The 19212-nt window shown below is 34.5% G+C and overlaps 1 protein-coding gene across 4 annotated transcripts in view; it reads left to right on the top strand.

The window, feature by feature from the left end:
* Positions 1-19212, top strand: part of LOC138694835 (uncharacterized) — a 540942-nt gene that overhangs the window by 432443 nt on the left and 89287 nt on the right. For all 4 annotated transcript variants that reach the window (XM_069818950.1, XM_069818948.1, XM_069818947.1 and 1 more), the window contains exon 2: positions 9371-9514. In XM_069818950.1, coding sequence (XP_069675051.1) covers positions 9371-9514 — 144 coding nt within the window. The remainder of the gene's footprint in view (positions 1-9370; positions 9515-19212) is intronic.

Raw genomic sequence — 19212 nt, forward strand, 5'->3', positions numbered from 1 at the left:
GCACGCATGAAAGTACAACGGCATTCAACAACCAATAATGAACATTTCACAAGCATCAATGTGAAATACGCAACGAGCTAGCACTCGATGGAAATACGACACAGTCCAAAGTCGACCGTGGACAGTCTATTGTTTCTAGTTGCTAACCGCTTGGAGCGTTTTATCACGAGAGTTGCAAAAAATCACCTCAAGCTTTGCGACTGTATATAGTAGACTGTGGTATAAGTCAGACCCAAAGATAATAGAAATTGACAAACTTTGAAAGAGTTCCACTAGTTCTCAATAGGTGGTACCATTATTGGATGCCGTTAAAAAGTGTCAGGTAAATGATTATGTAGATTAAGCATAAATTATTCCTTTAATAGACAATATCAACGGTTTCCAGCCAAACTCAGTGTTATTTTACAATCACTAGAGTGGTATGAAAAATTGAATTGTATAACACAGGTATATTTATCTACGATTGGCAACAGTGACTATTATCTTCGCCATCTATTCATAGAAGTCATAGCTAAAGGATCTATACTTACACCAACAAGTTAACGATCACAATCGATTATTAAGGTAATATCTTTGAACGTAGTGTACATACATGAGCGAAACAATCATAATATCATACATTTTGAACATAGCAGATGGAAAGAAATTTTCTAAATCAAAATGCAAATTTTTACTCAGTTCGGAGAAAATCTCGGCTTGAGAAATCTAATAACACTGTTTGTCATTTGGATCACTGAAAGGTTACTAATTTGCTGTGTAGGAGTAATTCTTAATTCAGGCGGTGTAAACCCCTAAAAAATTGGGGGAAAAAATCGCTTACTAGTGTATTAATAATGGCTATTTGGCTATGCACTAAAAACACTTGGTTTGAAATTAATTTCCAAATGCGACAATTACTGCAGCAGTGTCGTAACAAGGTGAATAGCTAGCCCGGAAGTTACACCGTGAAGGCAGGCGGCAGAGTCCCAAGTTGGCAAGGATGCGGTTAACTTTAGTCATTACTACACAACGGGAACTTCAAGCCATTAATTAATAATATAGTGCGAACTTTGACTTGTGAAGGCCCGAAAGGTTCAAAACCAAGGCTCCGTAATCCAGTTTCACTACCGCTTAGCGCACCCTCTTTCAATTCTCAGCTTATCTTTATGGCTGTCAATATCATGCCCGGTATCGGCAGCAGCAGTGGTTAAAGCTTCGTAAATATTATTATCACATACAAACTGTACCTGCAGTTTAGTTTATATATCCAGTTATAGTTCCACTGAAAATAACCATGCAGACTACGAGATTGTCATCATCATCATCATCATCATCATCATCATCATCATCATCATCATTAAACCGCGGAACTTCATGCAATTGTATGTTTTTATTGATTCGGCATATTGAAAAAGTAAAAGTGGATCTTTGCCAATCGTGTTTTTTACTTTCGAATGAAGCCAACTTTATTTTGTACTAGCTGAAAGCACCCGGCGTTGCCCGGGTTTTCCTTTCTGCTTCTATTTTTAATTAAATTGGTTATTAAATTTTCGGAAATCTCGGAACCCTAACTATACACAACCAAAACGATTTGTCTTTACTAAGCCATAAAGATAAATCTTTACTTACGTCACTTACATCAATTAATGAACTCCTTAGCCAAATGCCTGCCAGGGTTAACTCAATTTAAAACAGTTGTAAATCAGGCACCGAAAAGAAAACATTTCATCATGTGCCTGACGTTAAACTGTTGTTTTAAATTTATATACTAATTTGTTTTTATTTATTTGTTTTATTTATTTATTTATTTATTTTTATTTATTCATTCTTTTATTCATTTATTCATTTATTCATTTATTCATTTATTCATTTATTTATTTATTTATTTATTTATTTATTTATTTATTTATTTATTTATTTATTTATTTATTCTGATGTAGTTAAGGCCATTAGGCCTTCTCTTCCACACCGCCAGAAATACAAATAAATAGAAAAATCAAACTATAAACAAAGTAAAACCCAACGAAAATATAATTCCTTCTCCTCTTTCTGATCAGTTTCAGCATCTAATCAATATATACATAATGTATATGTATAATTTAATTTATATTGGAAGATCTGTTACCTCTTGACCGCTGTACACCCAATTAAATCATACCCAGGTTTTTTTTTAATACAACTTGAAACTATATCTCATAAATCACAACATATTATATTAATTCTAATGTTATACACAGAATACAGATACAATATAAACTCGCAATAAGTCACTTTTTAACATAAAGACTAATATTCTGAGAGACGTATAGGCCTACCGGTATTTTAGAAATTTAAAGATTTTTATTTCTACAACGCTTAACATACTAAATTTACAACGTGATTATACAGATATAATTTCGCAGCAACACATTTTCGGACGTGAATAACAATATTTTGAGAATTAATGCAATGTTATTTTCAGTGGGCTTATGTGCATTCACATACTACATTAGCAACATGAAAAAAGTATCATTTAATTGCTTATTGATATGTGTAAAATCATTTTTTTTTTCACTTCTTTGTATAAAATATAGTTGAGGATGTGAAAAACACGCAGTTTTTAAGTTAATGTCTGCAACTTTGAGCGACTGTCCTTGAGCATCATTTTAATATGGTCATTACAAATGCTAGTGGCATTGAAATTGCAGTTGCTTCAAATCGAATGAGTATCCTAGCAATACGTGGAATAAAAACATCTCCTTTTATTTTTCCAGTTAATATTGCCAATTCTATTATATTTCGTATGAGTTTTTCACACTAGTTCTTATTCGTTCATAATTTTGGTGGGTCAACATTTCGCGATAGTACTATTGGTTATTAAATATTAAGTAAATTATGTGGTAGCAATCCTTGTAGTTTCAAAGAATTCTAGAATTCAGTTGTATAAAACAGTTTGCTCATTATCTACAAAACTGCATCGAGGAATTCATAATACGGTCCTGGACTGCATAAAGGTATTTATTGCATGAATTACCTAGTTTTAGCCTTCATGATGTGTAACAACAATGTAATTTAATTTCGTGTTAAAATTTCCATGGCCTCGTGAAAGTCGATGTTGAATACAACAGACAATAATAAAGAACAATTGACTAGAAGATTTTGTATTTTAATATTATACTTGATCTATTTATTTTCATTTTTTATAATTTTAAATATTTAACAACCATTTGCACAATTTTAATGTTGTCTATGCTTTTCTCCTGGTTATGAAGGTTAAATGTGCAAACTTTGGCACATATCGGTCAAAGGGTGTAGATTTGTATAGGGAACATACATACATATATACATACATACCCACATTCACTTTTATATATTAAGATAAATGCATATTTCGAGAGTTCTTCCTTTTAAATGCATATATATATATATATATATATTTATTTTGCATATTTAAATGCATATTTTAATATCTTTCCTGGTTATTCCCGATTTATTATCTAATTCAAAATTTCTCTCTGATAAAAACAAGAATTCCAAGAATAGCCTATAGAAAAAATTTCAGAAATAAACCAGCAATCATATAATTACGTATTGCTGACAACATGAAATTGCTGCGACGACAATGGATACTTGTTCCCAGTAGCATCAACTTTTGGAAAACACTGGATGAGCTCAAACATTTGAGGTATAAGTTAGAAAATAAATCTCATAAGTATAATGATAACATGACAAATTATTAGGTGGGCTCCTGAGAGGATAAAAAGAAAGGAGGGAGTACATAATCCAAATATGCTTGAAATCGGTGCGATAGATATGACTTCAAGCTATACCATTTACGGCCCATAATCCACCTCGAAATACCGCCAATTGCCAAATATTAAATTGCTACCATCGGTTTTGGTCATACGTAAACGGATTAGAATGGATGTAGAGGTAACAGGATTACTAGCAGATTATTATATCAATGTATGTTTCAGTATATATTTATTAAAAGTGTTACGGTTGTGACATGGACTGAACACTTCATTTCCATATTCTTTCTCTTATCAAGAAGGGTGTTGGCACTCCTTCATATTATGATAATGCATAGGGGAATATCAACGGACATATTCTACAGTTGAGACGAACAGAATATTAGCTTATTTATAAAAAATAACACCTGCTGAACTTGACTACACTTTGAAACATTCACAACACGAAATAATTTGTAATCGTAATAATGTGAACAAAACAGCTGATAAACACACCGGAAAAAGAGATGAACTATGGGTAATTTGGCGGCCATACTATAGTCCCGACGCTGTTATTTCCGGCGTGACTCCGCCTCTTTGAATACGTCTTAAAAAGTGAAGGCTCTATAAAGTCTAGGTAGGTAGTATCGTTCGCCATTTTTGTTCTTACGTTGCCGAGCTACCATACAAGGAATCTATTTGCCACACCGTTAAACATTATCATGTCGTAGCTCCTATGATAATAACTCAAACGCAATGTAATTCAGCAAATAATTGAGCGGCAAATAACGTCTTCGTGTGCTTTCTGCGAACGCCAACGAAAGAGCTAAAATGGCGGGCGATTATATTAAGTATTTATCGAGCCTTAAGAAATGAATCAGCGAATCACAAGAGCACACGTTTAAATGTAGCCGACCTGCAACGCGATTGGCTGCCGGAAATTAGAGCGACGGGACTATAGTACACCTTTTTGGTTCCACCGTTTCAAACTTATGGGCCGGGGTTGGTGGGCTCGGACTATACGAGCCCATATAAGTTGGTGCCACTGCTTGTTCCTAGTGTATAAGATGGGTCGTTTTCCACTTGAACACGAGGCCAGCTGCTGATCTGTGTACTATTAGCTGTGTAAAGGTAAGCGTTCACTACATCGTATCGCACTCCTCGTACGAATCATACACCACGGATATTTTAAGTGCAGTGCGTTCACTGTAACGGCTCTACCTCATCGCCTCATCGGGTTCCCTATAAGCTGTTTAAAACATGACGTCGTACGATATTGACATTGCTGAAAACAGAGGAGTTTGAGGTTAGGTCTATTAATTATGAATATTAGCGAATAAGCATTTGTAATTACTTCATGCGTCTTAATTGAAGAGGAATAAACGAAAGAGATATCGATTACATAATATATATGTAAGACACGGCTTGATTACTGTAATGGGAACGCCTCAAATTATATAATTCTTCGCAATTTTCTACAAGCGAAATAAGTTTTTCGCCTGCCATTTTGGCGTGACACTGAACATGGCACAACATAGGCTAATAGTAACAGTTGAGCAGTTAAAATTGATTTATTAAAGGAGGCCATGATCGCACGCATCGGAAAAGTTGCTCATCAGAGAAACGTGGACGGATTTGCCGAGAGCGATGAGTGCGATACGATATAGTGAACGCTTACCTTCAGTGTAATTTTCCAGGAGCCAGGGCGAAAATACGCGTCCCCTAGATATCATTCAGAATTTTACCATCTTGTACTCTGATTTCATAGAACCAGAAATGAATATAATGAAACGGCTGCGAAAATAAAAAGTAGTAAGAACAAAACACGGGTGGTTTAATCGTGAATTTGTATAAAGTGAGCCTGAAATCGATCTAGTTCTAAAATCTTAATTCAATCAAAACACAGCAGTTAAGGAATTTCTATATCTAATACATTTATTCCATTTCTGGACACTAATACAATGATCGATTTTCTATACTAAAGTAAAGAAACATAAAAAACGCGATATTGTATGAGTAAGTTAAATGAGAAATGTTAGACTTGACACAAAATTCAGTAGATACTTATTTGCACGAACATTGCTGAATTTGTTTTACATAAAAAGATGGCCGTCATAGAGGAGAAAAAAGTCTGGATGCTAAATTGAATCACATGCGCCATATATCACTAGAAATTGAAATTCAAATTACAGTTTCGCCCTCGTCTGCTTCGTCCTCCTCTTTCTTGTACATAAAGAATGGAGCTTAGAGTATAAAAAATAGTTCAGTTCACATTAGAGAAGGCTTAAGGCTCAAGATTTTAACTCTTACGTCATTGCCTTCAGGTTACCTTGATGTACATAGACTTCAATTAAATTTTAATTTGCACTTCAACAAAGAAAACATTTTTCAGGAAATTCCATCACTATGTAATAATAATAATAATAATAATAATAATAATAATAATAATAATAACAATAATAATAATTTTGTTCAACTGCGACGTTTTATTAAAGTACCACTATTGAGAAAAATATTTTTAGCATTAGTTCAGTCTATATATTATAGGATGGAGTGGATTATCACAAAGTACCATTCGCGCCCATTAATATTACTACATAAAAGAATTATTAAAATATGTTTAAGGAGAAAACTTGATTATCTAACTCATCTTATAAACAAATAACTTAATTGTTGGCGTAGGCTTCAGCGGCCGGTGTACATCGTCTGTGGAGAAACTTCCGGGCTTATACCGCGTTGTCTTGGTGCTAGTAGCTGACGTTTCGACCCCTGTGTTGTGGTCATCCTCAGAGCAGTGGATAAGGAAATAGTGTGTGAGCTTATATATATATATATATATATATATATATATATATATAGGAGTCTCAATGGCAGAAGACTTCCAATGATAGGTCGTAGGTTCTCCTTCTGGCATATGATGATTGGTTCTTCGTTGTCCAATCTCCATGCAGACACCTCAGCCGGATTGGACAACGAAGAACCAATCATATGCCAGAAGGAGAACCTACGACCTATCATTGAAAGTCCTCTCCCATTGAGGCATATATATATACAAACTCACACAATATTTCCTTATCCACTGCTCTGAGGATGACCACAACACAGGGGTCGAAACGTCAGCTACTAGCACCAAGACAATGCGGTTTAAGCTCGGAAATAACTTAATGTTTTAAATATCAAACAAATTTATATGTACTGTATATTATTTTAAATATCGAACTGTCCACACCTGTGGAGTAACGGCTAGCGCGTCTGGCCGCGAAACCAGGTGGCCCGGGTTCGAATCCCGGTAGGGACAAGTTACCTGGTTGAGGTTTTTTCCGGGGTTTTCCCTCAACCCAATATGAGCAAATGCTGGGTAACTTTCGGTGCTGGACCCCGGACTCATTTCACCGGCATTATCACCTTCATCTCATTCAGACGCTAAATAACCTAAGCTGTTGATAAAGCGTCGTAAAATAACCTACTAAAAAAATATATATCGAACTAAATTCATATCATCCGGTCATGGCCACAACACGAGAAGATACAATATTTCGCTCCCCCTCGTTGAACAAAAATGTAAGACTGAAGCAGGTCTAAGGCGCAGTTCTAATTACGGCCCAAGATTGTATAATGATTTTATAAAGAGGAATACCAAATTGAAATTATTAAACAATAAATTATTTAAAAAACAAGTGCTTGAACTGTTTTTAAATTATAATCATCATATAAATTCTTATTTTTTTTATTTTTTGTCACTTTAACAATGTCGTTATGTTATATGTTTTTTTTTTTTTCCATTTTAATTGTATGTGTAATATTAATTTACAGTTAACAGTTTAATCGCAGTTCTGATTTTTTTCGATACAGTTTCATTATTTGTCACACCCGACCTCAAGCATCTTGCTTTTTCGGGCCCAATTAATATAAAGTAAGAAATTCCGATTATAATTTAAGTATGATCTTGAATCTTAACGCAAAAAAATTATAATGTGATTCGTGACGCTACAACCCTTTAAAGGACCAGACCAATTAGAAGGCTGCTGGACTCATAATCACATGCCGAAGCAGGAGTGGACGATCATCCAACCAGAATGGAGATATCATGTGGTTAGCACGATATAGCTCCAGCTGTCATAGCTGGCTTTTGTAACCGGATTTCGCTACCTATCGCAGCTTTTCAAGTGCAACACGATGCTGAGTGGAAACTGATCCCATACACTGGCCGAAATTTCATGAGAAAATTTCTTCCCCCATGAGGATTCGAATCGGCGGGCATTCCGTAACGCGTCCTAGCCACGGCGTGAGACAGTATGATATAATAATTTTAAATAAAGTAGACCTATCTATGTATGTATAAAATTGAACGTTGATATGTTAATGATAGCTAAATGACCGGAGATCAATGCTGTCTTTCAACATTGTAACGCACTGCAACCAAATAAGTAAATAAAATAAATATTATAGTAATAATAATAATACTGCCACTAAGTAAGTTACATAAGAACACAGAAAAATAAAATTATTATTATTATTATTATTATTATTATTATTATTATTACAATATATTATTAAGACCGCAAAACAATAATTATCATAGGTAATACCACGACGGGATCTGAGATTAGTAATAAATTTTCGAGCTTTGAGGAAGCAAGAGAATTTATCTAGGAAGTTCAGATTCTCCAGTGACATCTATTAGGACTATTTTCTGAATAGGACGGGGACACTAGAATATGAATAAAATTCCGCTATTCTTCGTTTTCTGACTCCGTACGACTATGAACGCTGCGACGGGCGAAACAATCGTCTGCTATTTTATCCAATGAGAAGCGTGCACTGCAGTGCTGGCAATATTCACCATAGACATTTTCTTCCATGCAGTATACCGTAAATAACAACAATTATGTTTCTTGGACCAACAATGAAGGCTTGTATAGCCTAAATAAAGACTAATATAAAAATATTAATATAAAATTTAAATTTTGAAGTTACTCATAAATGTAAATTAAAAATTTTGGGTACGAAGTTCTTTTCTAACTACGGTATATCAAAGATGGTGTAAGAAAAGAGTCACGTATGAAGCTAAATTTGTAAGAGGGTATAGATTTTGAAAATGCGCAATTTTTTTATGTAAATAACTCAAAAATCATTCATCCGATCATAATGAAACATATGCGAGAATGCTTATAACAAAATATGAAAACTCTAACTTAAAAATTGTAGAAAATAGACATTTCACCCATCACTTCCCTCAGTAGCCCTACATCAAAACAGAAACCTAAGTACATTGGAATATAAACGATGTTTACAGATATGTTATAGTAAACATTTTACAAACTGTAAAACAGAAAAATTCTTGCACATTTTTAGAAAATTAACGTTACACCTGTCTTGAACTCCGTTGGATCTTAACCCTTGTAGCAGACAAGTGCGTGACCTCACGAATGTCAGCCCGTAGTCTTTGTTCTTACGGGCCTCAGACGCTACTGACCTGTCCACATCAACGCTGCTGTCACTGTTGTAGAGTGACGATTTGTAATGTCCGTCATTGTCGCTATGTTGCTTTGCATAATGAATCTTAGTAAAGTTTTAGCTAATAAAGCCCAAAACGATAAAGATGAAACAGGTTGTTATAGTTTTCATCCCGCAAAGTTAACTCATAGTGGTTCTATTAACGGGAATACTTTGACTTACAGAACTGGGGTCGTTCCTGGGTGCGCCGTGCGAGCTCACCTGCGACTCCGATCTTCCCCACGTCTTCTGTGACCAGATCACCAGGCACTGTGAGTGTGAGAAGAAATATCCCGTCAAACTCGGGGCCAAAAAAGGATGTGCCAAACGTAAGTAACGCACTCACATTCTTCGAGATCGCAGGCTTTAGTACTTCACATATAATTTCATGTTGCTGCTAAATTCTTACAGCATCCAGATATTGTAACTCAGATCTTCCTGATCCCAGATGTGAATTATACTTCTTATCTTGAATTCATTACCTCTAGCCTATAATGCGTGGCATAATGGATGAGGATATTTTTATTGGAGTTGAATTTTTCAGCTATAAATGGCTGAAAAATTTTGTCTGCATGTTAATTAATTATTCTTGTCCTCATTTAAAAAATCCATCCCCTTAAGTCGAGTTTGAATCTGAGGACTTGGCGCCTAAAGTACCTGATAACAGATTAGACTAAGACAATATTTATTATATTTTACCAGTGGATGAAGTGAAACACGTTTTCATAGAATGGCAGTATTGTGAATGAGTGAATTATTTCCTTGTCGACTGAACGAACGATCCATTACAGAACGAACGCATGACTCGATCATCGATTTAACGATTGATTTAATGTCCAGGCAAACGAATCAAAGGCCGAGAGAAGAGATGATCAATTGCCTGGTGATTCAGTTAATTTCCGAGTAAATCACTCAATTTCCGAATGAGAGAATGAATGAATGAATTAATTAATTAACGAATGAACAAATGAATGACTGCATTATTTAATTAATGAAATTAAGCTAAAAGATACTCGAGAAAGCATGTTCTTGTAAAGAATCCGGAGGTTGTAAAAAATATTTTTGTGAGCTCATAATCTTTTGGCCATTTGTCTCACTTCGATTACTGCAGACTCACTTTAGACCGAATATATAAAGTCAATATTCCTTATATTGCAGCTACTATAAGTGGACAAGGTTAAACATACATTCATAAAATTGGGTGGCTCAATGCCAGAATGGCCTAACCCACAATTACGCTTAAAAAGTTATTGAAATGTAAACTTAGACATCGTTGTTTTAATTATATGCTCTCAATTGGAAATTATTTTTCCTTTACCATCATATAATATTTATCTAGTACATTTACTTTCGGATATATATAAATGATAATTAATAGTCATTCTTTGCTGAAATCGGGGCTTAAAAATTTGTGAGTTAGGCAACTCTGGCACTGAGCCACTCAATTGTAATATTGTGAATAAGGGAATGTTTTTCTGACCAAATGAGCGAAAGATTCATTAGAAGACTCGATGATCGACATAATTAATTAATGATTAAACGAACAAACCAATGATCGAAAAAAACAAATGAAACAATGTCGGGGTGATTCAGTAAATTTCCGAATAAATCAGTCAAATCCATAATGGATAAATGGATGGGTGGATGGCTGGATGGATGGATGGATGGATGGATGGATGGATGGATAAATGGATGGATGGATGGATGGATGGACGGGCGAATGAATGAGTGAATGAATAAATGAATGAATGAATTAATGAATGAATGAATGAATGAATGAATGAATGAATGAATGAATGAATGAATGAATGAATGAATGAATGAATGAATGAATGAATGAATGAATGAATGAATGAATGAATGAATGAATGAATGAATGATAGAAATTAAGCTAAAAGGTACGCGAGAAAGCACGTACTTGAAAAGGATCTGAAGGTTGTAAGAAAATTTGTGACCTCAATAATAATAATGCAGCTAGTTTATCAGCAGTAATCTCACTAGAGGTTTTTATTTATCTAGAGAAAATCAAAACTCGAGTGGGACTTAATTGACTATAACACGAATAGAATACAGTAGGATTAATACAGAAGAAAGTATATAAGATTAGAAGAAATAAAGTACTCTAATACAATGAAATAGATATTAATTGACTCACTAAAATTCTATTTCACTAATGTTAGCTTCACCAAAACGTTTGAACGAAGCCGCCATTTTCAGTCGACTATCTATGCGGGAAACAAATGACGATCGCAAAGCATGTTTTATAGTACCGTAAAGCATTTTACAGTTTGAAATGTTGGCAAACAAAGAAACAAATGCTAGGGAAGTGGTAAAACTGCAGCGATAAACAGCCATGACTGGTTGAAACACCGTTTTATTGGTCAAAAGTTGTACGACGTAATCCTATTTCACTAATGTTAGCTTCACCATAACGTTTGAATGGATCCGCCATTTTCAGTTGACTATCTATGCGATAAATAAATGACGAACGCAAAGCATGTTTTATACTACCGTAAAGAATTTGCAGTTTGAAATGTTGGCAAACAAAGAAATAAATGGTAGGGGGTGATAAAAAAGAAGAAAGTCTATATAGATAAGAAGAAATAAAGTACTCTAATACAATGAAACAGATATTGACTCACTAAAATTCTTTTTCACTAATGTTAGCTTCACCAAAACGTTTGAACGGAGCCGCCATTTTCACTATCTATGCGGGAAACAAATGACGATTGCAAAGCATGTTTTATAGTACCATAAAGTATTTGCAGTTTGAAATGGTGGCAAACATAGAAACAAATGCTAGGGAAGTGGTAAAACTGCAGCGATAAACAGCCATTATTGGTTGAAACACTGTTTTATTGGTCAAAAGCTGTACGACGTAGTAAAAGTATAATAGTTACTAAAAATAAGAAATAAAAGTATAATAGTTACTAAAAGTAAGAAAAACCTGTTAAGTTGTGTTTACTAGAAGCAAAGTGGTTGTAAATACTTACTGGAATATGAAACAAGGTAGGTGATGTTTGGATCGTGTGTCTTAACTCATCCATTTCAACCAGTCGGAGCCACCTATCATTGAATTACTGTCTATCGACAGTGCTTGACTTGTTTCCTACTACATAGGTAATTTAGAAGGCCATGACTAGTTGTAGTATGTAAAATTAATATTTTCATAATGGAGAAAGTCTAAAATAAATTCAGTGAAGCTTCTAAGCAAGAAATTGACAAATAATTAAAAATGCAATAGCAATGAACCAAACAAAAGCCGAGCAACTGTGTGGAACCAATTTTGAAATTTTGTAAAGAACAAGGACGCAAGCTTTTATGTGATAGCCTATTCCAATTGAAAAGATTGATGTGATTTTGTAAGACTGGCCTGTCAACATGAGAGGAACGAATAGAGAGGACTACAAAGAATATTCTGTGGAAACAATGCAAAATGTTACCGCAAAAATGATACAAGACAAGTATTATATAGAACACAATCATGAATTCAACGAGTTTTCAGACATCGCTTTTAAATCTGTCAGAGATGTAAGGAATAACTTACTAAAAGAAAACAACAAGTACCACAAAAATAGAGGTAAGTGTCGTTGCACTCACGAGAGACGACTATGACAAATTGACATCTGTGATAAAAAAATACTTCCTTGGGTTCGTAAATGAATTATTTCCTTTGCGTCACTTGAATTAGCATAGAGCGTGGAGGAGATTATAAAGTGTCAAATGCATAATTTCCGTGAAGGATTAAATTAGAAATAATGGTATTCTTTCTGGTGGAATTGAATAATATTCAATATTCAGTAAAGCATGTTAAAATGAGATTCAGAAACTTACAGACATTAAGTGCCCAGAAAAATGTTCCGTAAGACTGTAAACATAAGCTGCTTTTCGGGAATCGCAATGAAGTTCATGAAAATGATAGCTTTACTGACTTCTAATATTTTCTACCACAAAATGGGCGTTGTTGCAAGAACTCTCCTGTTGTAAATTAATTTTCAAAATGTATAAACAAACTGCTGAATACAAATAATACATCACAGCCATAATCAAATCACACAATGCTTCCATCTACGCAGAACACATCACCGACACCAACCACAACTATAGCAACATAGAAAAACATGAGAATCCTACATATTCAGCCGAAAACACATAAACTGAACACACTAGAATAATACGAAATATACACACATATAAAAACACATTCACAACACATCCTCAACCTACAATTTAATTTCAGAACGCACATCATATTTGACACAACACTACCATCATAAACGCACCCACACCAAGGCATCAAAAAGAAGACACCGAGAATAAGCACAGGACTTCACTATTCAGGGCTTTCATTTCAAAACTTCGCAATCTAAATAACAAAATTTAAACTAAATTCAATTTCAACAAAAAAACACGTCAATTTTTATTGCAGGGGAAGTCTGAAACAAGACTTAATTGCATTTTAGAATTCATCCCCCATCCCTGCCACCCCCTTTAGAAATTTCAAATGGCACCCCTATATTTTTATACTTAAATATGAAAGAGCATTTAATTGTTTATACACCTCAATAATTTATTTCACATCTTTTGTTTTATACCGTTGCCTGGCAACCTCGATTGTTGTTACTGTTGATTAGAGCTGAAGCTACAAATACCAATGAACATTTTCTTGTAATAGTTGTGTTCATATATTAAATTATTGTAAAATGGTATATACCCTTCAAGAGAGAACAGAAATCACATTTATTTATAGAGCTGAAAACCATTGTGCTCGTAGAACTGCTGGAGCTTTCAACTGATTTCAAATGATCTATAGGAAGAAATCAAGCGGCGTCAGATCTGGACATCTCGCCGGCCATTCTACAGCACCTCTCCTACCAATCCATTTGCCAGGAAATCTTCTATCCAGTCATTGTACCACAGGTACTGCATAGTGTGGGGGATTTCCGTTCTGCTGAAAATACAAATTTTGTTCGTCCAACATCAGGTTTCCTTCATTGATTTGGTTCTCTAGCGACAGTATGATAAGTGGATCAATTAAATTTTCTAATGTGTTCAGATACAATTCTCCAGTCAGGTTTTCTTCAATTAAAATCGGTCCAACAATATTATCCCCAAAAATTCCAGTCCATGCATTGATCTCCTGAGGAAACTGGGTATTATCTTCACGAAACAGATGAGGACTTTCAATGTCCCAGTACCTACAATTGTGTGTGTTCACAAATCCATTTAAGAAAAAATAGACGTTACACGTCAAAATGACAAAATGAGGAAAGGAATAAATGTGAAAAATACTATTGTAGAAACTACTGAAAAAAACAATTAAATGATATGGGCAGCGCTATGTAATTAATATAAACCAAAGCAGAATGCCTAAGTAAATATGCGAGCATTTGCTCTCAAGAAGAAGAAAAGAAAACGGAAAAGACCTAGGGCAAGATGGAAACAAGAACTTTAAAGAGTAATGGAAGCACGAAATATCCCACCAGATGCTTATAAAGATGAGAAATTGTGGCGTGTAAAGTGCGATAAATGACTGACAAGTTGTGAAACATCGCATTATAATATAGAAATGTTCTCAAATGATTTGTTACGTTAGGGTGGTATAGAAGAAAAGTGTGAAAAAAAATGTAAATTATTTGCTTAAGTACAGTACATTTTATAAGTATTAAATAAAAAGATTTGATTGGACTGGACTTGCCAATTTTAAGGATAACAATTCTGGCCCAAAAGATACCAGAATAATTAGAAAAAGATAGACACATATACATTATACTGTATAACGAGATGTAGGCCTATATTATCATGTTAACTACAAATATGTGTGATGGACATAATAGGATATTGATAAGAGTAGGATACATAAGATGTAAACCTAAATGTACTGAGGAAATTGAAGACACAAATGAAGACAAAGTGGCACAGGATATGAACGACCTGGGAGTTAAGGACCAGATCGACTTGGAAATGAATACAAACGATCGGTAGAAGCTTCTGATTGAGACTAAGGAATACAAAGAACTATGTAGCAAAGAATGGAGAGATTGTTATAGATCATTATACTGGTGATACCAAACCTTTCTCTCAAAATTTATTCTGAGTTAAAGGGAATGACAAAATACGTAAAGTGAATTCATTTATACAATGGAGCTCTTCTCACTTTGAACTAAAGGAAACTGAAGACGTTGGTAAATCAGCCAAGGACAGTTGTGACAAGTATTTCCCAAATAAAAATCTTTAACATGAGAAATTCACTCTTCAACGAGAGTATAAAAAAAATCATATCGATGAAATCACCACAGCATGAATCGTAACTTGGATATATTGAAGAAATGAAATGTTTCAATGGAAGAAGGAAATTTTCCTGTTGCATAAATTGTAAAAGATCAGAAGCGAGCCCTCAACACATACTGGACTGCCTATACAAAACTAATAAAAATCTAAAGAATTGTTACTGATGGTAGTGCCAGAGTGACGATAGTGCTGGTGGTGGAGAAGATAATAGTGTGGTGGTGGTGGCGGTGATGGCATAGTTTTTGAAGAAGATGATAGTGTAGGAATGTTTTTGATGATGGCGGTTAGAGTTGTTATTTATGCAGATGGTGGCAATGTAGCAGTCGTGGCGAAGGTGGCAGAGGATATGCTATAGTGGTACTGTTTGAGAAGGCGATTGGTGGTAGTGGTAAAGAAGTTGGTATGGTGTTCGTGGTAGAGAATATGGTATGGTGGTAGTAATAGAGAAGATGGCACGGTGATATTGTTAGAAAAGGAGCTAGGGTGGTAGTGGTAAAGACGTTGGTATGGTGTTCAGTGGTAGAGAAAGTGGTGTGTTGGTATGGCTAGAGATAGTGTTAGGAAAGGCGGTATTTAACTTACAAATCAAGTATAAAAGAGCACAACGCCGACCTGAGGACAGACAACTCCATAAGAAGCCGGAAAAGGCTGTGGCCTAAACCTTAAAGAATTATTATTATTATTATTATTATTATTATTATTATTATTATTATTATTATTATTATTATCAGCAGTGGACCAGCACATAAATATAAATGAATTAAATAAAAATAAAATTATAACAATAATAATCATTTTATTGTTATTATTACTATTAATATTATTATTATTTTTTATAATTATAATTCATGCTATATCCCTTAAGTACTGTTGTAACATCAGAACTAGGATTAAAATAAATTATTCATTCATTCATAGTTTTCTGCTCTAGGTCAGGTCCTTTATTTCAAACCCAACATTTTCCAATCTTCCCTATTTTCCGCCTACCTCTTAAGTCTCCGCAAACGATCCATATATCTTAATGTTGTATATCACCTGATATCTTCATCTGCCACGAACTTTCTTCCCGTTTACTATTGCTTTCAGTGCATCCTTCAGTAGGCAGTTTCATATCAGCCAATTTCTGTCCTTTTAACATATTCACGTCATCCGCATAAACAAGTAGCTGATGTAACCCGTTCAATTGCAAACCCTCTCTGTTTTCCTGGACTCTCCTAACAGCATAATCTAGAGCGAAGTTAGAAAGTAAAGGTGATAACGCATCTCCTTGCTTTAGCCCGCAGTGAATTGGAAAAGCATCCGACAGAAACTGACCTATACAGACTCTGCTGTACGTTCCACTGAGACGCATTTTAATTAATCGAATTAGTTTTTTTGGGAATATCAAATTCAATAAGAATGTCATATAAAACTTCTCTCTTAACCGAGTCATATGTATTTTTGAAATCTACGAATAACTGATGTACTGTGCCCTTATACTCCCATTTTTTTTCTACAATATCTGTCGAATAAAAAAAATCCGCTCAATAGTCGATTTATTACGCTTTAAACCACATTGATAATCCCCAATAATTTCATATACATATGGAGTTAATCTTCTCAAAAGAACATTGAAAAAAATTCTGTACGACGTCAACAAAAGTGATATTCGTCGAAAGTTACTACAGTTAGTCTTTTCCCACTTCTTAAAAATAGGTACGATTATGGACTCCTTCCATTTTTTTGGTACAATTTCTTTTTCCCAAATAACAAGTATAAGCTTATAAATTTCGCTAGATAATGCGCTTCCATCCTCTTGTATTAATTCTGCTGAAATTTGATCGATACCTGGAGACTTGTACTTTTTCACGTAATGTAAATACTGAATATGAGAATACAGAGTTAATATTAGTGCAATGTAAGAAGCTTGAACAAGAGTCATGCGCTTGGAGCTTCTACCAACGAATGTTAGCAGCCCCAATAATACTGCACATCCTTAAAACAACACACTTTTAAAGCACGACGGCTGGTGCTTCTAAATTAAAAGCACTTGCTCCTTAGACTACTGGGACTGTTTGTTTTTATTGTGTAGCATCACAGTATGCTGCCCGAGCTGAAGTCCACTGAGCACTCTCAACTTTTAAACCATAAATTTTCCATTAATGGTGAATGCATCGTCCATTGTAATTAAACCGCTAACACTGACGCTCCGGGGACCATTGCGGAGTGACACCAGTTACAGTAGGAATTCTGACACAATCCAAAATAATGTTTGTAAATTTTGTGTGTACTCCTAACGGTCGATAATAAAACAAACAAATAAGACAAAAGTCTACTTTCCCATTAATTGAGCCTAAATGTCATGCAAGTGCAGCTCTTAAACATGGTGCTAGTTTCGGTCCAAACTTACAAACCATTTTCCAAATTTGAAATATTTTAAAATTGAAGCTTTTAAAAAAGAAATTTATAAAATTATTCATGATAAATAATATTAACAAATGTGTTTTTTTACGTTTTATTTCTGTCGACTATATTCATGTTTTATTGAATATCACTGGCTTCTGTCTGATTGTCAATTTTCAATTTTTATTAAATATATATTTTTTTTCTTTTTTTTGTTCTTGTGAGTTATTTATCGACTTGAATTAAGTTACTTACTGTAGCCTATTTAGTAAACTGTCCTTATAAATTTTATGTTATATTATTTGCTAAGACCACACCGTACACGAGCCTGGCTCTTACGGTAGTGGTTAGAAACATTTTTGTTTTATAAATTTAAATTCTACTCACTAGCTATCTAGTTAAATAAATTAAATTAATTAAATTAAATTAAATTAAATTAAATTAAATTAAAATGTATATAAAAGACTGCGTTAAACGTAAGGACATCACTGTTGGCTGATGTTTTTGACGTAAAATACGTCTTTCCCCGTACCGAGTATGGCATCTGTTTCGGGATCCGTGGAGAAACAAAAAATGACATAATTTCAAATGCTTCCTCTAGCAACACTACGATCCACAGGAGAACGCTAATGTTATTAGCAGAGTGCTGCGTTTGATTACTTTAAATACAAGTTAGGTCTACATGGATCAAACTATTTTCGCTTGGTATCGAATCTTCTAGTGAGAATTTATTATTTAAAAATATATTAGTAAACCCATGTATTGTGGGTCCCTATCACCACGGCATGGCGCGTCCTCAGGTTGCGGATAGAGGAGACGGCCTCCAGATATCGAGGGTAACTGCGATTATATTGAATAAGCAGTCGTTGACAGCCGATGAGGGGTGGTCCTCCAGCTTGGAGATTGGGCGAAGGGCTAACAATACACCACCGTAAAAAAACAGCTTGTTACGAAACCCCAAAATAAGCCTCGGAATGGGTTTGATTCTCTGGCACGATCACAGCAAATGGTATATGATTATGTCTCGTGACCAAAATATTGTACGAAATGGAAATATAAAAATTGTAAATTTATCCTTTGAAGAGGTAGAAAAATTCAAATACCTTTGAGCAACAGTATCAAAGATAAATGACACTCGGGAGGAAATTAAACGCAGAATAAATATGGGAAATGCCTGTTATTATTCGGTTGAGAAGCTTTTGTCATCCACTCTTCTCTCAAAAAAGCTGAAAGTTAAAATTTATAAAACAGTTATATTACCGGTTGTTCTGTATGGTTGTAAAAATTGGACTCTCACTCTGAGAGAGGAACAAAGGTTAAGGATGTTTGAGAATAGGAAAATATTTGGGGCTAA

Source organism: Periplaneta americana, chromosome 2 (genome assembly GCF_040183065.1).
Source record: "Periplaneta americana isolate PAMFEO1 chromosome 2, P.americana_PAMFEO1_priV1, whole genome shotgun sequence".
In the NCBI taxonomy this organism is placed as follows: Eukaryota; Metazoa; Arthropoda; class Insecta; order Blattodea; family Blattidae; genus Periplaneta; species Periplaneta americana.